Source organism: Corapipo altera, unplaced genomic scaffold (genome assembly GCF_003945725.1).
Source record: "Corapipo altera isolate COAL_440 unplaced genomic scaffold, ASM394572v1 78, whole genome shotgun sequence".
NCBI lineage: Eukaryota > Metazoa > Chordata > Aves > Passeriformes > Pipridae > Corapipo > Corapipo altera.
Genome location: NW_020884904.1, coordinates 6,892,315 through 6,913,622, shown reverse-complemented (window position 1 = coordinate 6,913,622; position 21,308 = coordinate 6,892,315). Strand labels below are relative to the sequence as shown.

Genomic DNA, 21,308 nt, shown 5'->3' with positions numbered 1-21,308 from the left:
CAGGAATTGGACTTCTGGGCTGTGGAGAGGCATAGATCCCCATGGTTACAGACACGGAGCAGTCCCCTAACTTTGACATCTTTGTTCCAGAGAGCATGTGGTTAAGTGGCCTTCATATTGTCATGTTAGAGTCAGGATTTTGTTTCCAGCCTAGACACAAATGACCTTGTAAAATCTCAGGCTGTTACAGATATGAAACAAATTCTGTTTACCTACTACATAAGGCAGGTGAATGAGCCTTTGGTCAGTTAAAAGAAATCTTCTGAAATATGAAATATTATGACTTATAAAAAACAATTGAAAGCTGAGCTTGAAATCTGCATTCCCTGACTTCTTGTTGGATTGTCTTCCCAAAGATATTTTAGTTCTGCATGCGTATATTTTATCTTGAGCTTTAGGGAGGAGTATCCAAGAAAGGAAGTCATCAGAATTTGGAAAAACAGTAAATATGTTCATTAACCATTCTTAGGGACAGAGTTGTATTATTTCATGCAGATAAAAGAGAAGTAGAACTTAAAATATGTTTAGTGAAAATAGAAGGCTAGAGGCTTTAGGAGCAAACAATAATAAACTATATGTAAACAGATATTTCTGAATGTTTAGTTCTCAGCCACAGGTGCATGTCTCTCTGCAGGGATGACAAAAATAATTTCTACCATCAAGATTCTGTCCCTGCTAAATTTCAAATTCCTGTTCCAAAACACAGAGCATAAACACAAAAATAGCGGGGAAAAAAATTGGCAATCATTAACAAGTATTTTCATCTCAATTCTTATTTGAATCCAGTGAGACATGAAGCAGTTTAGAAGCTTGAAAATGTGCAACTTTAACTGTTAAGATTTGGCACATTATAGAAATAAAAAAAAAGGTCAGCATTTAAAGCATTTAGGCAGCCTTAACTGTGGCTGCTTAATGTGGCTGCTGTGTTGTCCTCCTGGAGAACTTCTGAGTCCAGCTCTATGTAGTGTGGTATCAGAAGTCAGGTGTTAAATGTATGGTCAGTGTCCCTGGACACCAAGGACTGTGTCTGTCCTCTCTGAGTTTCTTGGAGATGTTTGTCAAGGACTGTAGATCACTGGTTGGAAACCTGAAGGACTGAGAGGTAGAGCTCCCATGATCTCTTGAGCAGTATTCCAGAAACTTTCTGCTTTTCCTTTGAAAAGCATTGTTTTCAAGTGATTAAAAGACAGCATTAAAAGACACATTGGTGAAAGTGAAGGGTGGGATTGTTGATACTTGTGATTTTACCTCTAATTCCATATTTTTCCCTGTTTTATTGACCTGTATTTAACATAAAATGTTGGTAGTGTTTAAAAAAATTAATGACTCCTTCATAGAATGGTTTTGGTTGAAAGGGACCTGAAAGGTTGTCTAGTCCCAACTGCCCTGCCATGAGTAGGGGCACTTTCTGCTAGAGCAGGTTGCTCAGGGCCCCATTCAACCTGGCCTTGGCAAATGGGTGATTTCAGCGTGTACCTCTGGTATGAGATACATGGGTTTATGTCTATTTAGGTGCGCATTCTCCATGTTTCCTGAGAAATATCTGTGCAAAGACAATGAAATAGTTACATACAACTGGTTATACCCAGGATGCCTTACTGAGGCCATTACTCATCATGAACTGACATGAACATTTTGAAAATGAGAAGCCAGTAACCTTGAGCTCTTGGGGAAACACCTGGTAGTACACTGTAGATGCACCTTCTTGTGTCTCTGGGTCTCCCCAGTCATTACCCGGTGGTGACCCTCTTGTTACTGGGCAGCTGTGGGAATGCAGAACCTTGCAGATGAAGCTATCAGTTTTTTCTAAGCACCTTGTTCTCATGTGCAGACATGGATGTCCTAAGGTTTGTTTCAGTGAGGGGAGGGAGAACAGTAGCAGAGTGGGAATAAACATCTCGTGTTCCTACCTACTCTCACATTTTTCTATTATAGAAATCAGAATGGGATATTTTCATGAATTCTTACTGTGGTGAGACCCTCAGCTGATACACAGGTCCTTATGTTTCATTTGTCTGATTAGAGCTGTGGTTACTTTATGGGTCCTTATCTGACCTAGAGTTACTGTTGTGAGACATTTAGAGAACTGTATGTTGAAAAGAACTTTTTTTAGAAACTTGACCTCAACAAATGGTTTAGGTTGGATATTAGGAAAAGGTTCTTTACCCAGAAGGTGGTTGGGCACTGGAACAGGCTCCCCAGAGAAGTGGTCACAGCACCAAGCCTGACAGAGTTCAAGAAGTGTTTGGATGGTGCCCTCAGGCACATGGTGTGACTCTGGGGAGGGTCCTGCTCTGGGTCAGGAGTTGGACTCGATGATCCTTGTGGGTCCCTTCCAACCCAGCATGTTCTGTGATTCTCTGAAACCAGGGAAGGACCAATGATGTGGCCTTTCTCTGGGACACAGGTGCTGTCTTAGGCTTAAGGCTGCAGTGCTGTACACAGGGCAACCTTGAGGCTTTCCTTATGTAGAAAAATGTGAATCAGTAATACTTACATCAAGTGGGTCTGATCTTTCACTCCTTTTAGCTTACAAATTAGTTTATATCTACAGAAACTCTGTTCAAAATATTGTTACTGAGGGACTAGCCACTCCAGCAGTTATTTCCACCAAACAGAATAGCATTACAACATTATTAAATAGCTCTTGAGTATGAATTCATCCAAGAAGTAGGTTATTAGAATAAAGTCTATTTTATTAGTGCCTTAGGATGCTCAGCCAAAACCTAGAGCCCTTGAGCACTATTCAGACTCATAACATGAAACAATCTCTACCTCAGAAATTTATAATCAAATTAGACAAAGTAGACAAATAAGGGTAAAGAGAGAAATTGAGGCAGGAAGGGACAAAATGGGTTCTGTGCTACCATTTAGCTGGGAAGTGTGTAGCTAGGCAATAGCACAGATAGTTTCTTTTAAAAAGTAAAAATGAAAAGGTGCAGCAATGTAGATGAGAATTTATTAACAACAAAGCCCAGAATCCGCACCTCCGGAAAGAAAGGGAAAATAATTTATCCACCCACACTCACTTTTTTCTGACGAAGGCAGGTGAATAAAGCTGCACTAATCGAGTGTGACGCTCACAATCCTGAGCTGCACTTACTGATGCGGAACTGAGAGGTAACCATCCTCTCCAGGAAAACAATAGCCCTCGCAGCCCCCGCGGTGCCTGCAGGGTCACACACTATTCATCCCCTGCACATGTCATTTTCACGTGAAGGTTGTTCCAGTCCAGCTGTTATGGAGTCGATGGATGAAGCTGAAGGACAGCAAGGAGAGCTGAACAGAAAGGAGCAGTCCCTGAAAACCTCTCAGAAAACAGCAGTGCTTGGTTGGCCGCCCCGATGGAATGGATTAATGCCTGGAGACAGCATGTATCTGTTTGTCCTCTCACAGATACTGGTAAGGCAGTTTGCCATAGCTTTGAAATGCTGGGACCCTCCTTCTAAGCTGTGTTGGCTTGGGAGGTCTCCTCCTCATTTGTTGTAGATGTAGCAGTGGACATAGGTGCAGTCCTCTCATTTCTGCAGCCACCTCTTTGCCTTGCGAACAGCCCCTGCGTTTTGATGTCCCAGACTCCCATCCCATTTACTGCCTCACTGCAAATGCCTCCTTTGCCCAATGACTGATCTCCCACAAAATCCATTTTCTGTAGCTGGTATGTATGGGGGTAAATACCCATTTTGTTATCAAGTGGATCAGGAGGTGTATCCCAGTAAAGTTGTGGTGTGCCCTTCACAGTCGGAGATGAGATTATACCTCTCTGTGAGTATATTAAGTATAACATCATTGCTTCTGTAGTCTTATGTTACCTCTGGTGTGCGCAGCACCCAAAAGTGGTTCAAATGAAAAGTTCCCATGCATGTATGTTTGTGTGTATGTGTCTATTTATAGTGATGTCTATGCGAACATTGCTTATTTGTGAGAGATTTCAGAGAGGTCTTAATAGTCTTTTAATAACACAGTAATTTCATTGAATTACCAGTTCTGATCTAGAAGAGTTCAGAAGTCAGAGGAATCTGGTGCTCTTTCAATGTACACCTGGGCAGTCCTTTTTCTAGTGTGGATCAGAGTAAGCCTGCATAACTCAGTGATGCATATCTAATTAATAGTGACTGAGCATGTAGCCTTCAGTCTTCTTATTCTTGTTAAGCTACAGCCTAGAAAATACCTGACTTTTTAAAGCAAAAATGATAATCAAGATGAAATCAATGCTAACTAAATTAGCTAATTATGCAGTCTTGAAATGGAAATGTATAATGAGAGGTGCTCATTATGTCTTTTCTGATTGATTGCACAGCTTCTCTGCATGATGCTGTGGTACAGCACTTATGGGACCATCCCAGCAGCTCAGAATGCCTTTGACCTGCTCTCGTACTTGCTTACCCCATTTAAACAGGTTTTGTCAGATCAAGGGGAGGTAAGTCCCTGTACTCCTCTCTGATTATGTAGTTGATGTCAGTAGCCTTGGATGGTGCTTCTAATATCTCTTCTGATTAAAAGTGTAATACACATGTATTGTGTGTCTGTCCTGAGAAGGTTAAAAGAGTTTTCTGAAAACAGATCAATATTTTATCTTTGACATATAGTGCTGAATTTTTGGCTATGATGTTAGGTCAGCACAGCAGATTTTTTTGTAATGTGCTAATAATTGCAAATGAAGCAAGCAATAAGAATCCAACCCACTAAGGTTTAGTTCACAGTAAAGGGAGAGCTGGAACTTCATTTATTAGGATGAATAGAAGCCTTAATTCTGGAAGAATGGATCAACTCATATAAAAGGTGCAAATCACAACATACTCAGTCACAAAAATCTATTTTTGTTGAGTGTTTAGAACATACCTCTATGCAGTAAATGTATTTCAAGTGTACTAGGTGTACAGGTTCAATTATATCTACAAAGCTATACCAGTAAAACTGCTTGGCTTCTCACCATGACATAATGACACGTACACCAGAATGATTCATCTGATAAATTAGTGGTAATTATACCCAGTGCAGATTTTTCTAGTGTGGACAGAACCTTAATTAAATAGTGAACAGCTACTTTCAAAAATCAGATGAAATATATTTGTTATCAGAATGCTTAGATTCATTGTACATAATCTTTGTAGCAGAGGCTATGCAGTACAAATAAAAAATCTGATTCTGTGCCTCTTGTGACTGAAATAAAGTGACGACTGTTTTTTGTTTCCTCTTAGCAATGTTTATGAGCTGCATGTCGCTTGCTCTTTTGCGTTTTTTTTTTTCAAAAGAAGCACTTTTTCTTTGCCCTTTTGCTATTGGATTTATTATGCACAGAGCTCTTCATGGACTACTACCTGTGTCTTATTTGTAGTGGCTGAATCATTAACAAATTGTTGTTCCTTACAGAAAATCACTGATTTGTGTGATTTTGGCTTTAAATAATTATTCAGCATGGAGGAAACTGATTCCTAGAACACACTACAAGAACATCCCAAGTATGACTGTGCAGATGTTCATGCATATTTTTGAGGACTGTTTATTATAGCACTGTTTATCATGCAAATTTAGACTTGAAAACAGTAAAGGCAAAGAAATCTTCTGTCATTAAAATAAGCAAATGGAAGCTCTTAACTCCACCTTTTTCTTTAGCTGTACTAGTGGGACAGAAACAGAGTACAGTTCCTTGACCACTGAAGCCCATTAGAACTGAATTTTGCACCTACTACTGAGAATAGGCCAAACTATAAACTACTTAAATATGGCTAAGACACTGGAATTAATTTCACTTCCAGTGGTGTGAATTAACCTGATGGTATTTCACAGAATGTGTATAAAACAGAGAAAAGTCTTCTGTGGCTGGATTTTATGTAAGGACCTCTAAACACGGGAACAGTACTAAACTTCGTTCAAAGCCCTTTGCCAAAGTATAAAATTGCACTGACTGCAGCAATGAAGTGTTGGGTCCAGGCTGCAAAACTGAATTGTGGGTCCAGATCTCAGTTTTGGCAATGCATGAGGTTAGGAAGCAGAATTCTTTTTTGCCTTCAGAGCAAAACCTGGGGTTTAGACTTTCTGAGTTGATGGGGCTTGGAGATGGTTTCAGTTTCAGTCTTCTCCAAAGCCTGGCATTTTTTCTGGTAGTGGTGGCTTTTCCACAGGTGAATATGGTATGACTAAATATTCATGGGAAATAATACACAGTTTGCCAAGAACATGCATGCAGACACTATACTGTGTCCCTAAATATTTCATGAGTCGTTGTCTATTCTGTTGTTTCACAGAACCTGACTACAATTGGGAGCATTGTGGTATCATACATCCTGCTGTCTTTAGCTTCTCTAGGACTGCTATTTGTAGGATCTCTGGTAAGTTATGATACTGTGCAAACTATATTCATGCCCTTTTTCAATGAGTTTTTATAAGATGTCTAATTTACCTGAAGTTGTTGGTGTTATACCCAAGTTGATTGTAAAGCAACATTTTTGGGGCTATTTCTATATAACTATCTGCTTGCTTTATGTAGAGGAACCACTTAACCTTACTCGGTTTCTTGATTAATTGAGGATCACACTGATGGTTTTTATTCTTTCCATCCACAGATGGGCAAAAAATTTGCACTTAAATAGAAGGGATGTTGTCCAGTAATAGAACCTTAATCCATTGACTTCAGTGGAGCTGTTCCAGAACATCAGTGTAATACTGAATGTAAAGCACTTGTAGATGTAGACCAAGACCCCAGCTGCAGAACAAGCTTAGTGGCATGACTACAATTAACCTAGTTAGCTATCAGCTGTTTGGGAACAGGAGGAGAATATCATGTTTCTCCACTGATTGTGTAACTGGCACAAAGCTGTGTGGTAGATACGGAAAACTATGAAAAATTCTCTCTTTTTAGGGAGCTCTAATTGAATGTGGCTTTCCATACCCCTGTATGCTGTTCTCTTAGAGTGGGAATGCAGTTACTGAAGATACAGGTAGAGCATCACCTCCTGTCCTTACAGAAGTGCACCCTCGGGTAGCTCAGGAAGCTGAAGCTGTACTATTGATATGCTGTTTGAGTGATGCACAGTACAATGAAGTACATTATAGAATTATGGGACTGTTGGTGGGAAGGGACCTCTTGAGCTTGCTAGTCTAACATCCTGCTTGAAGCAGGGCTGTTGCCAACACTCAGTTAGATGCATATTTCTACACAGGTTTTGAAAACCTTCATGGAAGGAGTTGTACAGCAGTTTTGGGGAAGAATTTTTTCCTAGTGTCTGATGTGAATTTCACAAAGTTAAATGTCTGAGCTGAATTTGTGCAGTTTGTGGCCATTGTCCCTTGTGGTATCAGCTGCCACTACGAAAAAGAGCCTCCTCTTTGCTAGGCTGAACAAGCCCAATTCCCTCCACCTTCTTCAAAGGTGCTGTACTCTGCACCCCTGACCTCTTTTGCAACCTTCTACTGGCCCCACTCCAGTTTTTTCATATCTGTCTCAAACTGGAGGACCAAAATTTGTAAACAGAATTCAAGGTGCAGCTGTGTCAGTGCCAAGACAAGGGGAACACCTCCTTTGATTTACTGGCCACACTCCCTGCTAGAAAGTATGTCATATTATATGCCATGGTTAAGTTCACTCAGAGGCAGCACACTGGCAAAATCTTCCGTTTAATGCGTCAGCTGAATGTACTTTCTAAAAACCATTCACAAGACAAAGTAATTATAGTTAATTTCTCCATTATTGTGATCATTGATGCAGGCAAGGAAGTTAGGAGGGTTTATGCAATTTTCTACTTTTTTGATGCTGCTATTCCTTATTCAGATTGATTTTATCCTCAAAAATAAAGTTCTGATGACTCTGTAATTGCAAATATTAAACTTAAAAAGATGGAGATATCTAAGAATTCTCAAGAACTTTATGAGTTCCACGTAATTTTGCAGCAAAACATTCTGAGCTGAAAATCTGAATAGGAGGGGTGTGATTTTTCTGCATATTCAACTGTTTCTCAGTGGATGGAAACATTTATTACTGACCCCTTCTTAACACAGAAGGTAACAGAGTGAAAGCTCTGTGTGCCCAAAAATTCTGATCTCAGTTTTAACTGCTTTACATTTGAATTCCTTGCAGATGAACATGAATACTAGTGTAGATGAGAGCAGATTTTGGCCCATTTTTAAGTGTTGGCTAAAACTTTTGTAAAGAAAAGAGTTTTATAACAGTTTCCTGTAGTCAAGTTTGCACTGGTTTGTGTTCATGTGGTCTGTGCTAACAGTCTTCTGGCTGGAGTAGAGGCACGAATGTCACACGCTATGTCACCTGACTCTCTGAATAAGTCACAAGGCAGCAGGGTAAAAGAAACGTCCTGTGAGTTCAGACCAATGGTCCATCTTAGCCAATGTTTTCTCTCTAATGTGGACATTAGGAAGGAGAGAGAGCACATGAGCCTTGTCCATTCCTGTCTACCTGTTACCTTACTCTCAGATATCTCAGGTCATGCTGCTTTGCAATTTGCAAACATCTGCTTCTAACAAGAAGGGAATAAGGTATAAAATAGTCATTAGCAGAACATTGAAAATAATGATTGAACCAGGAAGAGTTTCTAGAATCCCAGTCTGGTGAACAACAGATAGTTGCATGAAGATAGTTTTCTTTATCTTTCCCTTTTTTTTCTTTATTTTTCCTATGACTCTCGACTGAGTCATATCTCTCTCTCTTTCTCATTCCTCCTCTAAAATGGATTTTAAGCAATGTACTGCCTAGAAGGCACCTTGGAGGGGTCTTTTACTTTAAGGAGTGCCTTCATAATCAAATCTTTCTTTCCCAAATGTACCCTTCTCTCTTTATAGATGGACCTGATACACCAGTCCCACTCTGATTTACGTGGAATTATAGAATGGTTTCTGTTGTAAAGGACCTCAAGGACCCTCTTGTTCCAACTCCCCAACCATGGGAAGGGACACCTTCCACAGGACCAGGTTGCTCGGAGCCTCATCCACCCTGATCTTGAACATTTCCAGGGATGGTGCATCCACACCTCCTCTGGGCAACCTGTTCCAATGCCTCGCCACCCCCATAGTAAAGAATTTCTTCCTAATATCTGATCTAAACCTGCCTTCTTTCAGTCTGAAGCCATTGCCTCTTGTCCTATAATTACATACCCTTGTAAAATGTCCATCTCCAGCTTTCTTGTAAGCCCCCTTTAGCTACTGGAAGGCTGCTCTAAGGTCTCCCTGGAGCCTCGTCTTCTCAAGGCTGAATAGCCCCAACTTTCTCAACCTCTTTTTGTAGGAGTGGTGCTCCAGCCCTTTGATCAACTTCATGGCCTCCTCTGGAATTGTTCCAACAGATCCATGTCTTTCTTATGCTGGGGGCCCTAGAGCTGGACACAGTACTCCAGGTGGGATCTCATGAGAGTGGAGGGCAGAGAACCACCTCCCCCAGCCTGCTGGTCACGCTATTTTCGATGCAGCCCATGATAAGGTTGATTTTTTTCCGGGCTAAAAGTGCACATTGCTGGGTTATATTGAACTTCTCATCAACTGCACCCCCATGTCCTTCTTGGCAGACCTGCTATCAGTCCATTCATCCCCTGGACTGTGTTTTTGCTTGGGATTGTCCTGACACACATGCAGAACCTTGCATTTGGCCTTACTGAACTTGATGAGGTTCATGTGGGCCTATCTCTAAAGTCTATCCAGGTCCCTCTGGATGGCATCCCTTCCCTCCGGTGTGTCAACTGCACCACACAGCTTGGTGTCGTCTTCAACCTTGCCGAGAGTGAAGACTGTCCCACTGTCCGTGTCAACAACAAATACATTAAACGATGCTGGTCTCAGTACTGACCCCTGAAAAACGCCACTCATCACCGGTCTACACCTGGATATCGAGTCGTTGACCACAACTCTTTGAGTGTGACCATCCAGCCACTTCCTTGTCCACCAAGTGGTCCATTCATCAAATCCATGCGTCTCCAATTTAGAGGCAAGGATGTCATGCAGGACAGTGCATTGCACAAGTCCAGGTAGATGATGTCAGTCGCACTTCCCTTACCCACCGTCACTGTAATCCTACTCTGGAAGGCTGCCAGATTTGTCAGACACAATTTGCACTTAGTGAAACCCTGTTGGCTGTCACCAATTACCTCCTCATTTTCCATATGCTTTAACATAGTTTCCAGGATGCTCCTCAATGCTCCATCGGGCATTGAGGTGAAACTGATTGGCCTGTAACCCCCCGGGATATGTACTAAACACAAACCAGTGAAAAGCAGTTTATGCATTTTTGTTTTTATTCAGCAACTATGGTAATCTACAGTACTACTTTAGCACTTCCCTAGGAAAGGGAGAAAATGTGCCTGTTTATATGGGTATTTTGTTGCCTTAATGCAGAACAGTAACTGTTGGGCCATGTAGCAAGGGTGAGAAATGTGGTTAAGCGGATTTTCAGAAGTGATACCTGTCTGGTCTGCGCACGTGCTGAAGTCCAGTTCATTCCTGTATTGGGGAATTTGTAACTCTAATACATGTAGAGCAAATGTTTCAGGAGAGCAGACATCAGTTAACGTTTGAAGCACCCAGGTACCAGAATGTGTTGGGTGGTTTAGTAATCACGGTGAAAACAAAAGGCTGGATAGACTGCTTGAGGCTTGTATTAGTGATGATGTCTGTCTTCTGTCTCATAAAATAATGTGTTAACACTCAGGCACCTGCAGAGAACCAGCATTGAACTGTTTTTCTGAGTAGGTTTTCAGAGTAGTTTTTCATTATTTATTGTAACCTTGTCACTTTTAAGTATAACTTAATTTCTTCCAGTGTCTTGGGCAGCTCCTTATTTGCCACACACTTCTTTCAATGTAAAGAAAAGATGTTTTGTTTCTAGGGGGAACTTTCTGTTCCTTTAGATTTGTAGTGGGTTGAATCACCAGTAGAATCAGCCCTGTGTGACCATACCAGTCCTAGAATCTGTAACAGAGAATTGGTACCTAGACTTTACTCTTAGCCCTCAGCACGAGCATTGATTTTGGTACAGCAACACTCTCCAGCAGTACAGAGTTATTGATCCCTGCTCAGCTATCACAGTCTTGCAGTATGGGTAAGAATCATGGATAGTGCCACGTGGAATTGCCAAACTCTAGTAGTCGAGGAATGAAAATAGAACCTCCAGCTTCTTGCTTGTCATATAACAGGCCAAGAATGTAGGACAGGCCCAGTTCAGACTTGGCCTTGAGTTTGTGTAAAATAAAAGTCTAGTAATGGTGTTCCTATGTTTGCTTTTGTAATTCCTGTGTACTCTGATTAATTGAAACAAAAAAAGCATTTTGTAACTTTCAAATAAATACTGCTGCTTTGTGAGAGTCTAACATTGGCTAAAGCTAGATATGGACAGAAATTAAAACTTGCTTCACTTCCTTTCATTCTTTAGGCTCAGAGAAATGAAAGTACATGAAAATAAGACAGGCACAAGAAAACTGTTCTTTCAAATCCTATATAGGCTAATGTGCTTTACCAGCCTAGGAAGAGAAAGAAATTTGACCTTTAGTGGCACGTTTTCCAAATTCAACTGTTCGTTTAAAAACCATGTAAGAAAAGGACAGAAGAGGTTTTATTTTGGAAAAATAAGACCTGTTCTTAGCCTCAAAAGGATTCATGACAGTACAGTTACAGTTTGTATGACATTTATTTCAAGTGATGCTACTCCTAGTTCAATGCTAGATGGATGAAGCTGGCCTAAGGTTGCAGATCCTGGAGTCCACAACTGGGCTTGAAATTTTTAAACTGAGACCTGTGTGAAGGATTTAAATAATCTACTGATCTGATTTCCAAATCATATAGCCTACCACAGCATCTATGCAAACCAATATGTTGCAGAAATTTCTTAGCTTCATGCCATTTCAAACCTTTCATTTATTTGTAACATAACCTTTAATATTACATTTATTTTCCTTCACAAGATTTATTATTTAATATTTATACCATGTTCAAATCAGATAATTAGATTATAAAACAGTCTTTGCCAAAAACTGATAAGGGTATTCTGAGCCTCTGAAGCAGGTACATCAAAACTGAGGTCTTTTTAAAAATGATGGATTTATATATAAATTTTGGGTATAGTGCCAAGTTATCAAAGTTGTTCAGTCCAATTATATTTACTTTTCTTAACTCGGCCACCTGTAAATTTTAGATGGAAACACATTAAGTCAGGAGAGGTATGATTTGTAGAATATTACAATGAATTTTTATTTTGTAAACAAGCCTAGGAAGGATAAGAAACTGAACAAAAGGACAGTGATATCACGTTGGCTTGCATATGATGATCACAAGCACATTCCACTTCTACTGTATCCCCGAGTTAAGCCTGGCCAGCTCTGTGGAAACCTCTGTGGCTGAAAGCAGGTTTGAATGGGTAGATGTGAATCCTTATAGCATGCACCACAAAGCTACTCCTGCATGGAACATTCCTGTCCTCTTCAGTACTCTCCAATTCTAATACATTATAGTGAACTGGGATACTACCCTGAAGACCCATCCTCTGGGCTGTATGGAAAGGCTGGCAACAAGCAGAAGGCTTTTTTAAATGTTTGTTTCCTTTAGTTTTGGCATCTACTCAGAGCCCGACCAGACCCCCCCTTCCCGCTACAAGAGGACAGACGCCAATCTGTGAGCCGGCAGCCTTCATTCACGTACTCAGAGTGGACAGAGGATAAAAATGAGGATGACTTCCTAGATTTGGATCCCGTACCGGAGACTCCGGTCTTTGACTGCGTAATGGACATTAAAGCGGAGACAGATCCAGCTACTCTAACGGTTAAATCCGTGGGCTTGCAAGAAAGGTAGGGTAGATTTGGCTAATAGGGGAAAGTCTGGTCCCAGAATTTGTGGATTTAGGAGTTCTATGCAAACCAGGAAGCTTTATTGCCTTTGTGAATGTCACTTTAAAATGGGGTTTAAAGTCAAACGCCTGCTTTATTACATATATATATATGTTTTTAGTTGTTTCCTGTCTTGTTCTCAGTCCAGTCATAAATATAAGCATATTAGCTAAAAAAAAACATACAGTTTCTAGGCAGCTGTCAACAAGTGCTATTCTAAAGCATCATTTCTTTCTTTTGAATATATCTCTTTGTGTTTCATCAGGCTTTTGCCATTCCTCATTATGGCAACTGTGTAGAATGAAATCCACCATAAGGCGGTGAAAACTTCAACCTCTGAAAGAGGAGGATCTTGTAGATTTTTTTTATGTCACTCACACTGGAGGAGAGTTCTCCAAAAGAACACCATAGGAGGAGTGGTCATCTGCAATAATTCTTGTATAAATGAGTTAGTCCAAAAGTAAATGAATTTGTTTCAAATTAACCCAGTAATGAAATGTCAAGGTGAGCTGGTGTTCACTGCTTGAACTGTCAGAGCAGTGGAACTTCTCAGAGAGATTCACAGCTGGTAAAAGGCAGTTTCAAGATAAAAGGAAGATTTTTTTTTTTTCTGATTTGTGTTCTTTCCATTTTATTAGTGAAATCAGAAAAAGGTCTTGATGAAAGAATTCCTGTGAAGAAATTCTGAAAAGGTGATGATGTTATAAATAAGAACGAGGCTACTGAAAGACCCAACATGGCAGAGTATCACCTTTCTTTATTTCTAGGTTTTCAGGCTTAATTGGATTGCTAACCATAGTTAATTCTCATACCTAAAACTTAAAACAAAGGGCAGAACTTGGATTTTAAGGAGTATGATGCTGAGTTTCCAAATCTCCACAGGACACAGTAAAAGGGATGTTACAGAAGAGGCTTTCAGTTTGCACTCCATAAGCTTAGAATGTTTTTTCTCACTTTATATGTTATTATAACATTTGTCCTAAAATTTCCTATCTTTTATTGCTATATTCTACCTTTAACATGAGATTGCAGTAGCCTCTGGGGCTTGTCCCTGAACCTGCTGCTATCAGTGAGTTTTGTTGTTTCTTTCATTATGGCAAGATTGGGCTTGAAAAGCATGAATTATTTGTGTTCTTCACTATCCTTGATTCATTCCATTTCAGTCATTATAAAGATGCTGACATTTCTTCTCAGGTGACTGCTAGCCTGCAGGGAAGATACTCACTGTATTGAGAGAGTTAGGGAATATCAACTGGGGAGTAAACGATTTGGTAAAGTAAAGAATTACAATTAAAAACCTGTCAAAGAACTAGAGGTGGGAAAAATAAAGCATTTGCTTGGAATTCTCACACTAGGTAGAATGTGTACTATGTGTACACTTAAGATGTAAAATAAACTTGTTTTCAACATACACGTATGCTTGAGAAGACAGACATCATTTCAGGTTTAAGCTGTGCCCTGGCAAATTTCATTTACATTAAGCATTGGACACTTTACCTTTGTTTGGTGTTGTGTTAAATTAGCTACCTGTCCCTCTTTGGAATCCATTCTGCTTCTCTGTCTTACTTCCCTCTCATTCTTTGACTACCTATTCCATTAGAGGTGTAGTCAGTAGTTAAATTCAAACACACTGAATGTTGTTAAAGAAGAAATCTCATTTCCTCATGATGAAGAGCTATTCATGTATGTAACCTCTTCTACCTTGAAAGAACTAAAAGCATTCATTATCATGCATCTGTTTCTGGGGAGAAATGTGGTAGCTGTTTAATAGCACAGGGAGGTAAGGTCAAAATCCTTTGAAAGATATAACTAAAGATTTGATGTCTGCCATTAGTGGTCATGTTTCATTCCAAATCATTTCCCCATGGCTGTGAATCATAGCAGGAGGCTGGCTGCACATTCTTTTGGAAAAACTCCTAAATCCAGGAAAGGGCTGTGACCCAAGTAACAACTTCCGTGATCTTCTTCATGAGCTGGTAATGTGATTTTTCAACAGCTCCTGCACACACCTCCTAAATAGATTTTACCAGTTGAGATTCATCAAAAATAGGTTTACTGTGTGGATGTATAGAACACTTATCTAGTAGTCATCATATTGTGTGACTTTATTTTTATGTTAAAGATATTTAAATATAGATTCACTGATGCCTTTTGAATCTTACTTTTGTCTATGATATGTGAGATTGGCAGAAGCTCAGAAATACATTAAAACTGTACTCAATAAACAATGTAGGCATTTTGAGGGGGTTTTTTTGTTGTGTGGCTAACTTACAATAAAGCCACTAAAAATTCTAAACTGGACAGTATCTCGGTTTTCAATGTAACTGTTAAAATATCGGGACCTTCATTTTAACCTTCTCATTATGTAAATTTGTGGAAAGAAAATTTTTCAGACATAAAAATTGTTTGCTGCAGTGGTTGGCTTTTCACATCTTTATTGATGTTGAACTGGTAGTTTATCCCAGGATCTTACCCCACCAATCAAAGTGTTGGCCTTCATGTTTCAGTGCACAAAATCATCTTCTGGTCTTGTCTACACAAGAAGCATCACCCATTTTTTACAGTCAGTGACCAAACCGTACCCATGAGAACCAGCTGGGTGCTTTTCTGAAGTTGTTAATCTGTCATTGGGACTGCGTCCATTACTGACAGTGGTGGGTCACTCTGTTCTGTTGTAAGCAAACTTTGACTGCTCTGTTTTTGCAGGAGAGGTTCAAATGTTTCACTCACACTGGATATGTGTACCCCAGGCTGTTCTGAGCAAGGCTTTGGCTATGTCATGTCACCACGAGAACAGTCAGCCCGAGAATACCTCCAGACGGCATCAAATATTCTTACTGAAGAGGAACTGCACAAGAAAGCACTGGATTCTTTCATACTCCAGGCAGAGTTCTTTGTGAGTATCTGACTTCTCTCTTTTAGGAGCATCAATACAAATTAGATGATGTCTCTCTCCTATGAACCTTGCTATTATTTTATACAAGTCTAAAAGTAGTGCATACAAACTCCACTTCCACCAGTCAAGCATTTAATGCAATTCTGAAATTTGTCATCCCTTGGAATGACAATATCTGAAAGCTTTCATTGATATTGTCACTTCAAAACTAGAGAATTAGTTCTGGCAATGACAACAGCAAATCTTATTTTTCACAAGTTTTTGGGTTTTTGCTGCTGGCATGCTACTTTTTTATTAAAAAAAAAAAATCAAAGTTTTCACTAGAGTGCAGAAGAAAAGCCATGTTTTCTGTAGGCATAACTTTTTGAAATGTGTCTGGAATTGCTCTAGGGATGAAATTACAGAATCACAGAGTATGCTGAGTTAGAAGGGACCCACAGGGATCGTTGATTCCAATGCTTAGCCCTGCACAGAACCATCCCCAAGAATCACACCATGTGCCCGAGAGTATTGTCCAAATGCTTCTTGAACTCTGTCAGGCTTGGTGCTGTGACCACTTCTCTATTGTGCCTCTTCCAGTGCCCAACCCCCCTAATCCACCCTCTTTACTGCTTAATGCTTGATGTGGAGCTACTCAATGTTCTCTGGTTAACACAGGGCTATTATTTACTAGTTGTAAGCTTGTCTGTCAATTGCTTTTAGGATTTTGAAATATGTTTTCTTGGCTCACTGTATCCATTGATGCTTTGGCAGAAAGATTCTTTGCCTCATTTTGGGAAAATATACTTACACAAATGAAACAAGCAGTTGAAAATTGGATTTCTGAGTAGTTTAGGACAAAGGTCAGATACGTTTTGGTGTAGCAAGTACTGTAGCTTTTTAGATCTTTAAATGCTATTGAGTCTGTTCCCTACTTACTTGGATGTCCATGAGATAGGGATTGTCATGTTTGTCATGTTTATTATACCTGACAAAAACAGTAGTATGCAAAATGCTGCAGTGGCTGTATTAAGTCTGCCAGACAGGGTTGTAAATTCCTGCTCAAGATGGGAGGTAACCAGGGCACAGACTGCGTACTGAGGTGTTGCAGGGCATGCGATCAAGAGCTACTGAAGTTAATACTGCGAAGTCAAATATTCTCTTAAGCATGGAATCTCAGCAGAGCAGGAGGAAGATTGTCTGACAACATAACAGCCCTTTCAGGCTGTCCTCTTCATGACCTGTAAGAGTCTAAAAGGGAAGGAGTAACACTGAGTATCACCTGCTGTCCTCCCTCCTTGTGCGATTTCAGGGTGTTTTTCTCTTTACAAGAAAGAGGTATGGTCGGGGCTTCTCTTTTAAAATAGAACACCGGGTATCTGTGGTCCTTAATTCACTTAGTGCTGTCCAAGTTGAAAAAAAGCAGCTTTTTTGTAGGCATGCCCTGATTCTTTCAAGGTAAAACATCTATTCCTGTTTTAGGGAGGAAATTTTCACTTAGTGTGTGAACTGACTGCTGAACTGGTCCACATACGGTTTCATCAGTCTCTGAGGTACACTGTAGCTTTCAAGCAAAGAAAATAATGTTAGAAGGAGGAAAAAATATGCTTCATTTCTCTAAGAGATTTGGAATTAGTTTTTTCCTGTTCATAGAATCACTTAGCAGTCAAACTATCCAAAGTTATTTTCATTCTTTAATGAAAACTGAAAAAGCACAGATAAAAATGCAGTGTAATTAAAGTGCCATTTCTGTAATTAAATACTGTAAACTAGTTTTCTTTTTTTTTAATGAAACAGTTATCATCAGCCAGCTCTGCATTGTGTATTTTCAATCTGTCTAACCTGCTTGGTTTTCAAAGTCCAGATCCATGATGAAGCAAGCGGCTCTGTTTCACTTTGGAAGAAAAGTCAGAGGGGAAATTTGCAGGGCTAAATCCTGAAATTCTTACAAGATTTAGAATTTTTATTCAAATAGAAGTCCTGTTGATTTCACCACGAATTGGCTTGAACAGTGAATGACTTAAGACCCAAAAACGAGATCATGGGGCTTTGCTCAGAAAGAGTTTGGAGTGACTAAAAACCAAGTAACAATTGAGAAAATATGAAGGTTTTGTTCCCATGCAGGTCTCCAAATCGATACAAAAGTACTTCAACAAAATGGTTTTTATCATTAATTGCCTCTGGTTAAACCCAACAGTATTCTCAGTACTGTGTGAGAGAGAGAGAACAGATAGTCTTCTAAGGTTCCAGAATTGGCCTCAAGCTGCACCAGGGCAGGTTTAAATTGAATATTAGGAAAAATTTACTCACTGAAAGTTGCTCAGACACTCTAACAGGCTGCCCAAGGAAGCGGTGGAATCACCATCCCTGAAAGTGTTCAAAGACATGAGGATGTGAGGCTTAAGGGCATGGCTTAGAAGGGACCATGCAGGTGCTAGGTGAACGGTTGGACTCGATGATCTTAGAGGTCATTTCCAATCTTAACGATTCCATGTTTCTGTAGTCCATAGATCTGCTCATCTTAATTTTTTTTTCCCAGAGTGAGGCTTGTCTTGCTCAACCCTGATTGCTGTTACCACTGTGTCCAGCAGTGGTGTCTCAAATGCGGTGTGCAGCTGGTGGGAGGACCAGCTCTTCTTCCAAGTTCCCATGAGCCATATCTCTACTGAGTCTGGTTAACACATCTCTTCCCATCCCACGCCTACTGACTACAATTGGTGGAAGGTTCCCATTTGTTTCTGCCTGGCACTGTCTGCTTATTGCAGTAGATGTGCAGTGGAGACTACAAAACCCCTCCACCTTTGTGTGTTCTTTGCACCAGCAGTGTAGAGAGCAGGTAATCCCTGAATACCCATTTGCTGACCTTCTCCATGGAGCTTGACAGCATGATGAGCAAAACCAGTCACGCTCCCCCAGCTCCATAGAGACAGGTCAATATGCCAACATGCCATAACATGTTGCTGGTGTGAGTCCCTAGCCAAATTATTGACTTCCACTCTCTGAGAGGAATAATGTGAGTCAGAAAGGATGGTGTCTGAGGTCCATCGCTCTTGGAGCAGTGTCTTGAGTAGCACCTTTTGCTTAGTTCTGTGCCTACACTTGCAATGCAATTCTAATAGTATTAGGAGTGAACATAACGCTGTCTCACATGTTAGTCAATGAATTAGGCACTAAAAGTGTTTTCATATTAAGGATTTCAGAAAAAAAAGCCAGTGACAGTAAAAGGAAACATCAATCATACTTTGGTGATAAATTGCTAGAAGTACTGTACCGTATGTCTCAGTTAACTTCATCATTTTTGCTCCCTCACAGTGAGGACATAATGGGCTTGGGATTTTTATTCCTCTTGTGAATCTAATAATACCACCTACTGTCTTTTATGTTTTTGTGATTTTTGTTGTTTGGTTTTTTGTTTGTTTGTTTTTTTAACAGGAAATTCCAATGAACTTTGTTGACCCAAAGGAATATGATATTCCAGGCTTAGTGCGTAAGAATCGCTACAAAACAATTCTCCCGAGTAAGTTTGTTCTTTTAAGTCACTCAGGTAGGGTGGTTTATTCCACATGCTGGAGGGCTTTTCATGAAGTGTATCGTCCAAAGGTCATGTTTATGAAGCAGGAACCTGGCTTCAAAGTATAAATCAAATTTGCAAAGAGGTACAGAGCATGAAGAATCTAAGTGCTGCTGATTTTCCCTGAATCTTTGGCTTTTAAGTTATTAGAATTGCATCATTTGGCACTGCTTAAAAATTCTATCTAAGATCTTGCTGTTCATTCAGATGTTACTTAGTGGTTTCTTTGAAACTCCTTTAGAAGGACTAAACTCTAGCAATGTTATTTTCCTTGCCAACGTTTTCTCAGAATCATGCCTCAAATGCAGACTGAGAATATAGAGAACGAGCCTGATGGCATTGAGATGACACAGAAAATAATAATATTTTTCTTTTCTATTACACTAATTTTATTTGTAGCTAGGAATAGGAATTTTGAGAAGCATTTTGGTACGAAGTTTTGCAAGTGTCATCATTTTCCCCTCTCTCATACTTAAAGTTATTTTGAAAAGTGAAACGATTGGATGTCATGCCTCTTTTTTTGCTCTGAGTCATTGCTGGAAGATGCCACCAGTAGCCATGGTAACTGTTTTTGCAAAGTCCAAAAGGTTCAATGCCAGGTTAACAAAGATAAGTGCAGAGAAGTCAAAAATACCTAACATTTCAGTCAATGAACCTGGACTGGAAATGGTTTCAAAAGATATTTTTTTAATCTGTCTTTAAACTCCAGTAGCTGCAGCTCAGTGTGTGCAGTGCTTCTGATGACTTTACTCATACCTTAGACAAGAAGTATAAAAACATTCAACCACCTTTCGCTGTTGCTGTGCTAATGACTGAGGTGAATTTTTCAAGTATTAGTTCACTGTTTTTGCTGGAAAGGGAAGATTGCAAAAGTGGCTGATGATTTCAGATGTCCCAAGTGCCAGATTTCTAAGTAATCTGTGTATTCTGAATTTGGTATCTAATGTGTACTTTGAGAGAAGGATCCATTTTAAATGTGTGATATTTGATGTTTAAACTGAGCCATCAGAATTGCTGCCATTTTGAAAACACTGTTCCAGAATTGTAATCAAATGACTAAGTATGGCCCACTACCATATTTTATTAAAAGTGATCACTCAGTGGGCTAATTGCTGCAAGCTTCATCTCAGCGACATGGATATCTGCTAGCAGCTAGTGTTGTCACTTTGACCTCTCCATCTCAGCTAACTGGTTTCTACCCTACCATCTCTCTAAGGGTGAACAACCTTATCCCAGGGTAATTATGATCTGAGTATTTTTTATGAATGAATTTGAAAACTTGTAACCTCTGTGCAACTTTGTCCCTGGCTGGGGCCAAAGGATGGCTTGATATTACTGAGGAAGGAAGAGAGCAGTGTTTGCTCTTATCCTACTACCTCTATTTCAAAAGGCTTAGCGCTGGTGGTAAAGTGGGTAGCAAGGAGAACTAAACATTCACTTTATGCTTCAAAGTCAAGGATTCCAATAAACATGAATCTGGTCCCTCTGAGGACAGTGTTTCATGCTGAGTGTGTGTTTGTAGTACTGTAGAAATTACTGTGTGATCGGTCCTTAATATGATATTGGGTAAAGCACAATTTTTACATATTTTTTTGTCTGGTTTCTAAGCAGGCTGAATTTTCTTATGAAAAAGTCATCTTCGGTTTGGTTTTAATATTATCCTGGTGATATACACTGTTGCTCTTTGCTGAGGCCTCTGTCAGCAGTAGGCTGTTTCTTATCAATTGTAACACACTGTGTAGCACTGGTGAAAGAGCATAAATGTGGGCCTGTGTCAGTTTGCATTGAAATCATTGCAACAGCCATTGACTTCAGCGGGAGTTGGACTGAGCTGCTCAAGTGAAATAATGTTTTCTTTTGTCATCTTATTAGAACAAGAATAATGCTTCATAAACAGCCTCAATGAAGGAGACTCAAGTACTGGAGAGATTTAGAGTACAAGAGACTGTTAATATTCTTTAATTTCTCTTTTACCGTTATATTTGTTAATAGTACATCTTGGAGTTTGGTTCATTGCAAGATGAAACAGGAAAAGAGTTATTGT

General features: G+C 39.8%; 1 protein-coding gene across 4 annotated transcripts in view; it reads left to right on the top strand.

The window, feature by feature from the left end:
* PTPN5 (protein tyrosine phosphatase, non-receptor type 5) overlaps window positions 1-21,308 on the top strand; it is an 82,639-nt gene that overhangs the window by 42,383 nt on the left and 18,948 nt on the right. For all 4 annotated transcript variants that reach the window (XM_027651286.1, XM_027651284.1, XM_027651287.1 and 1 more), the window contains exons 3-8: window positions 3,221-3,402; window positions 4,301-4,420; window positions 6,249-6,332; window positions 12,541-12,779; window positions 15,525-15,714; window positions 19,126-19,210. In XM_027651286.1, the coding sequence (XP_027507087.1) occupies window positions 3,221-3,402; window positions 4,301-4,420; window positions 6,249-6,332; window positions 12,541-12,779; window positions 15,525-15,714; window positions 19,126-19,210 (900 nt within the window). The remainder of the gene's footprint in view (window positions 1-3,220; window positions 3,403-4,300; window positions 4,421-6,248; window positions 6,333-12,540; window positions 12,780-15,524; window positions 15,715-19,125; window positions 19,211-21,308) is intronic.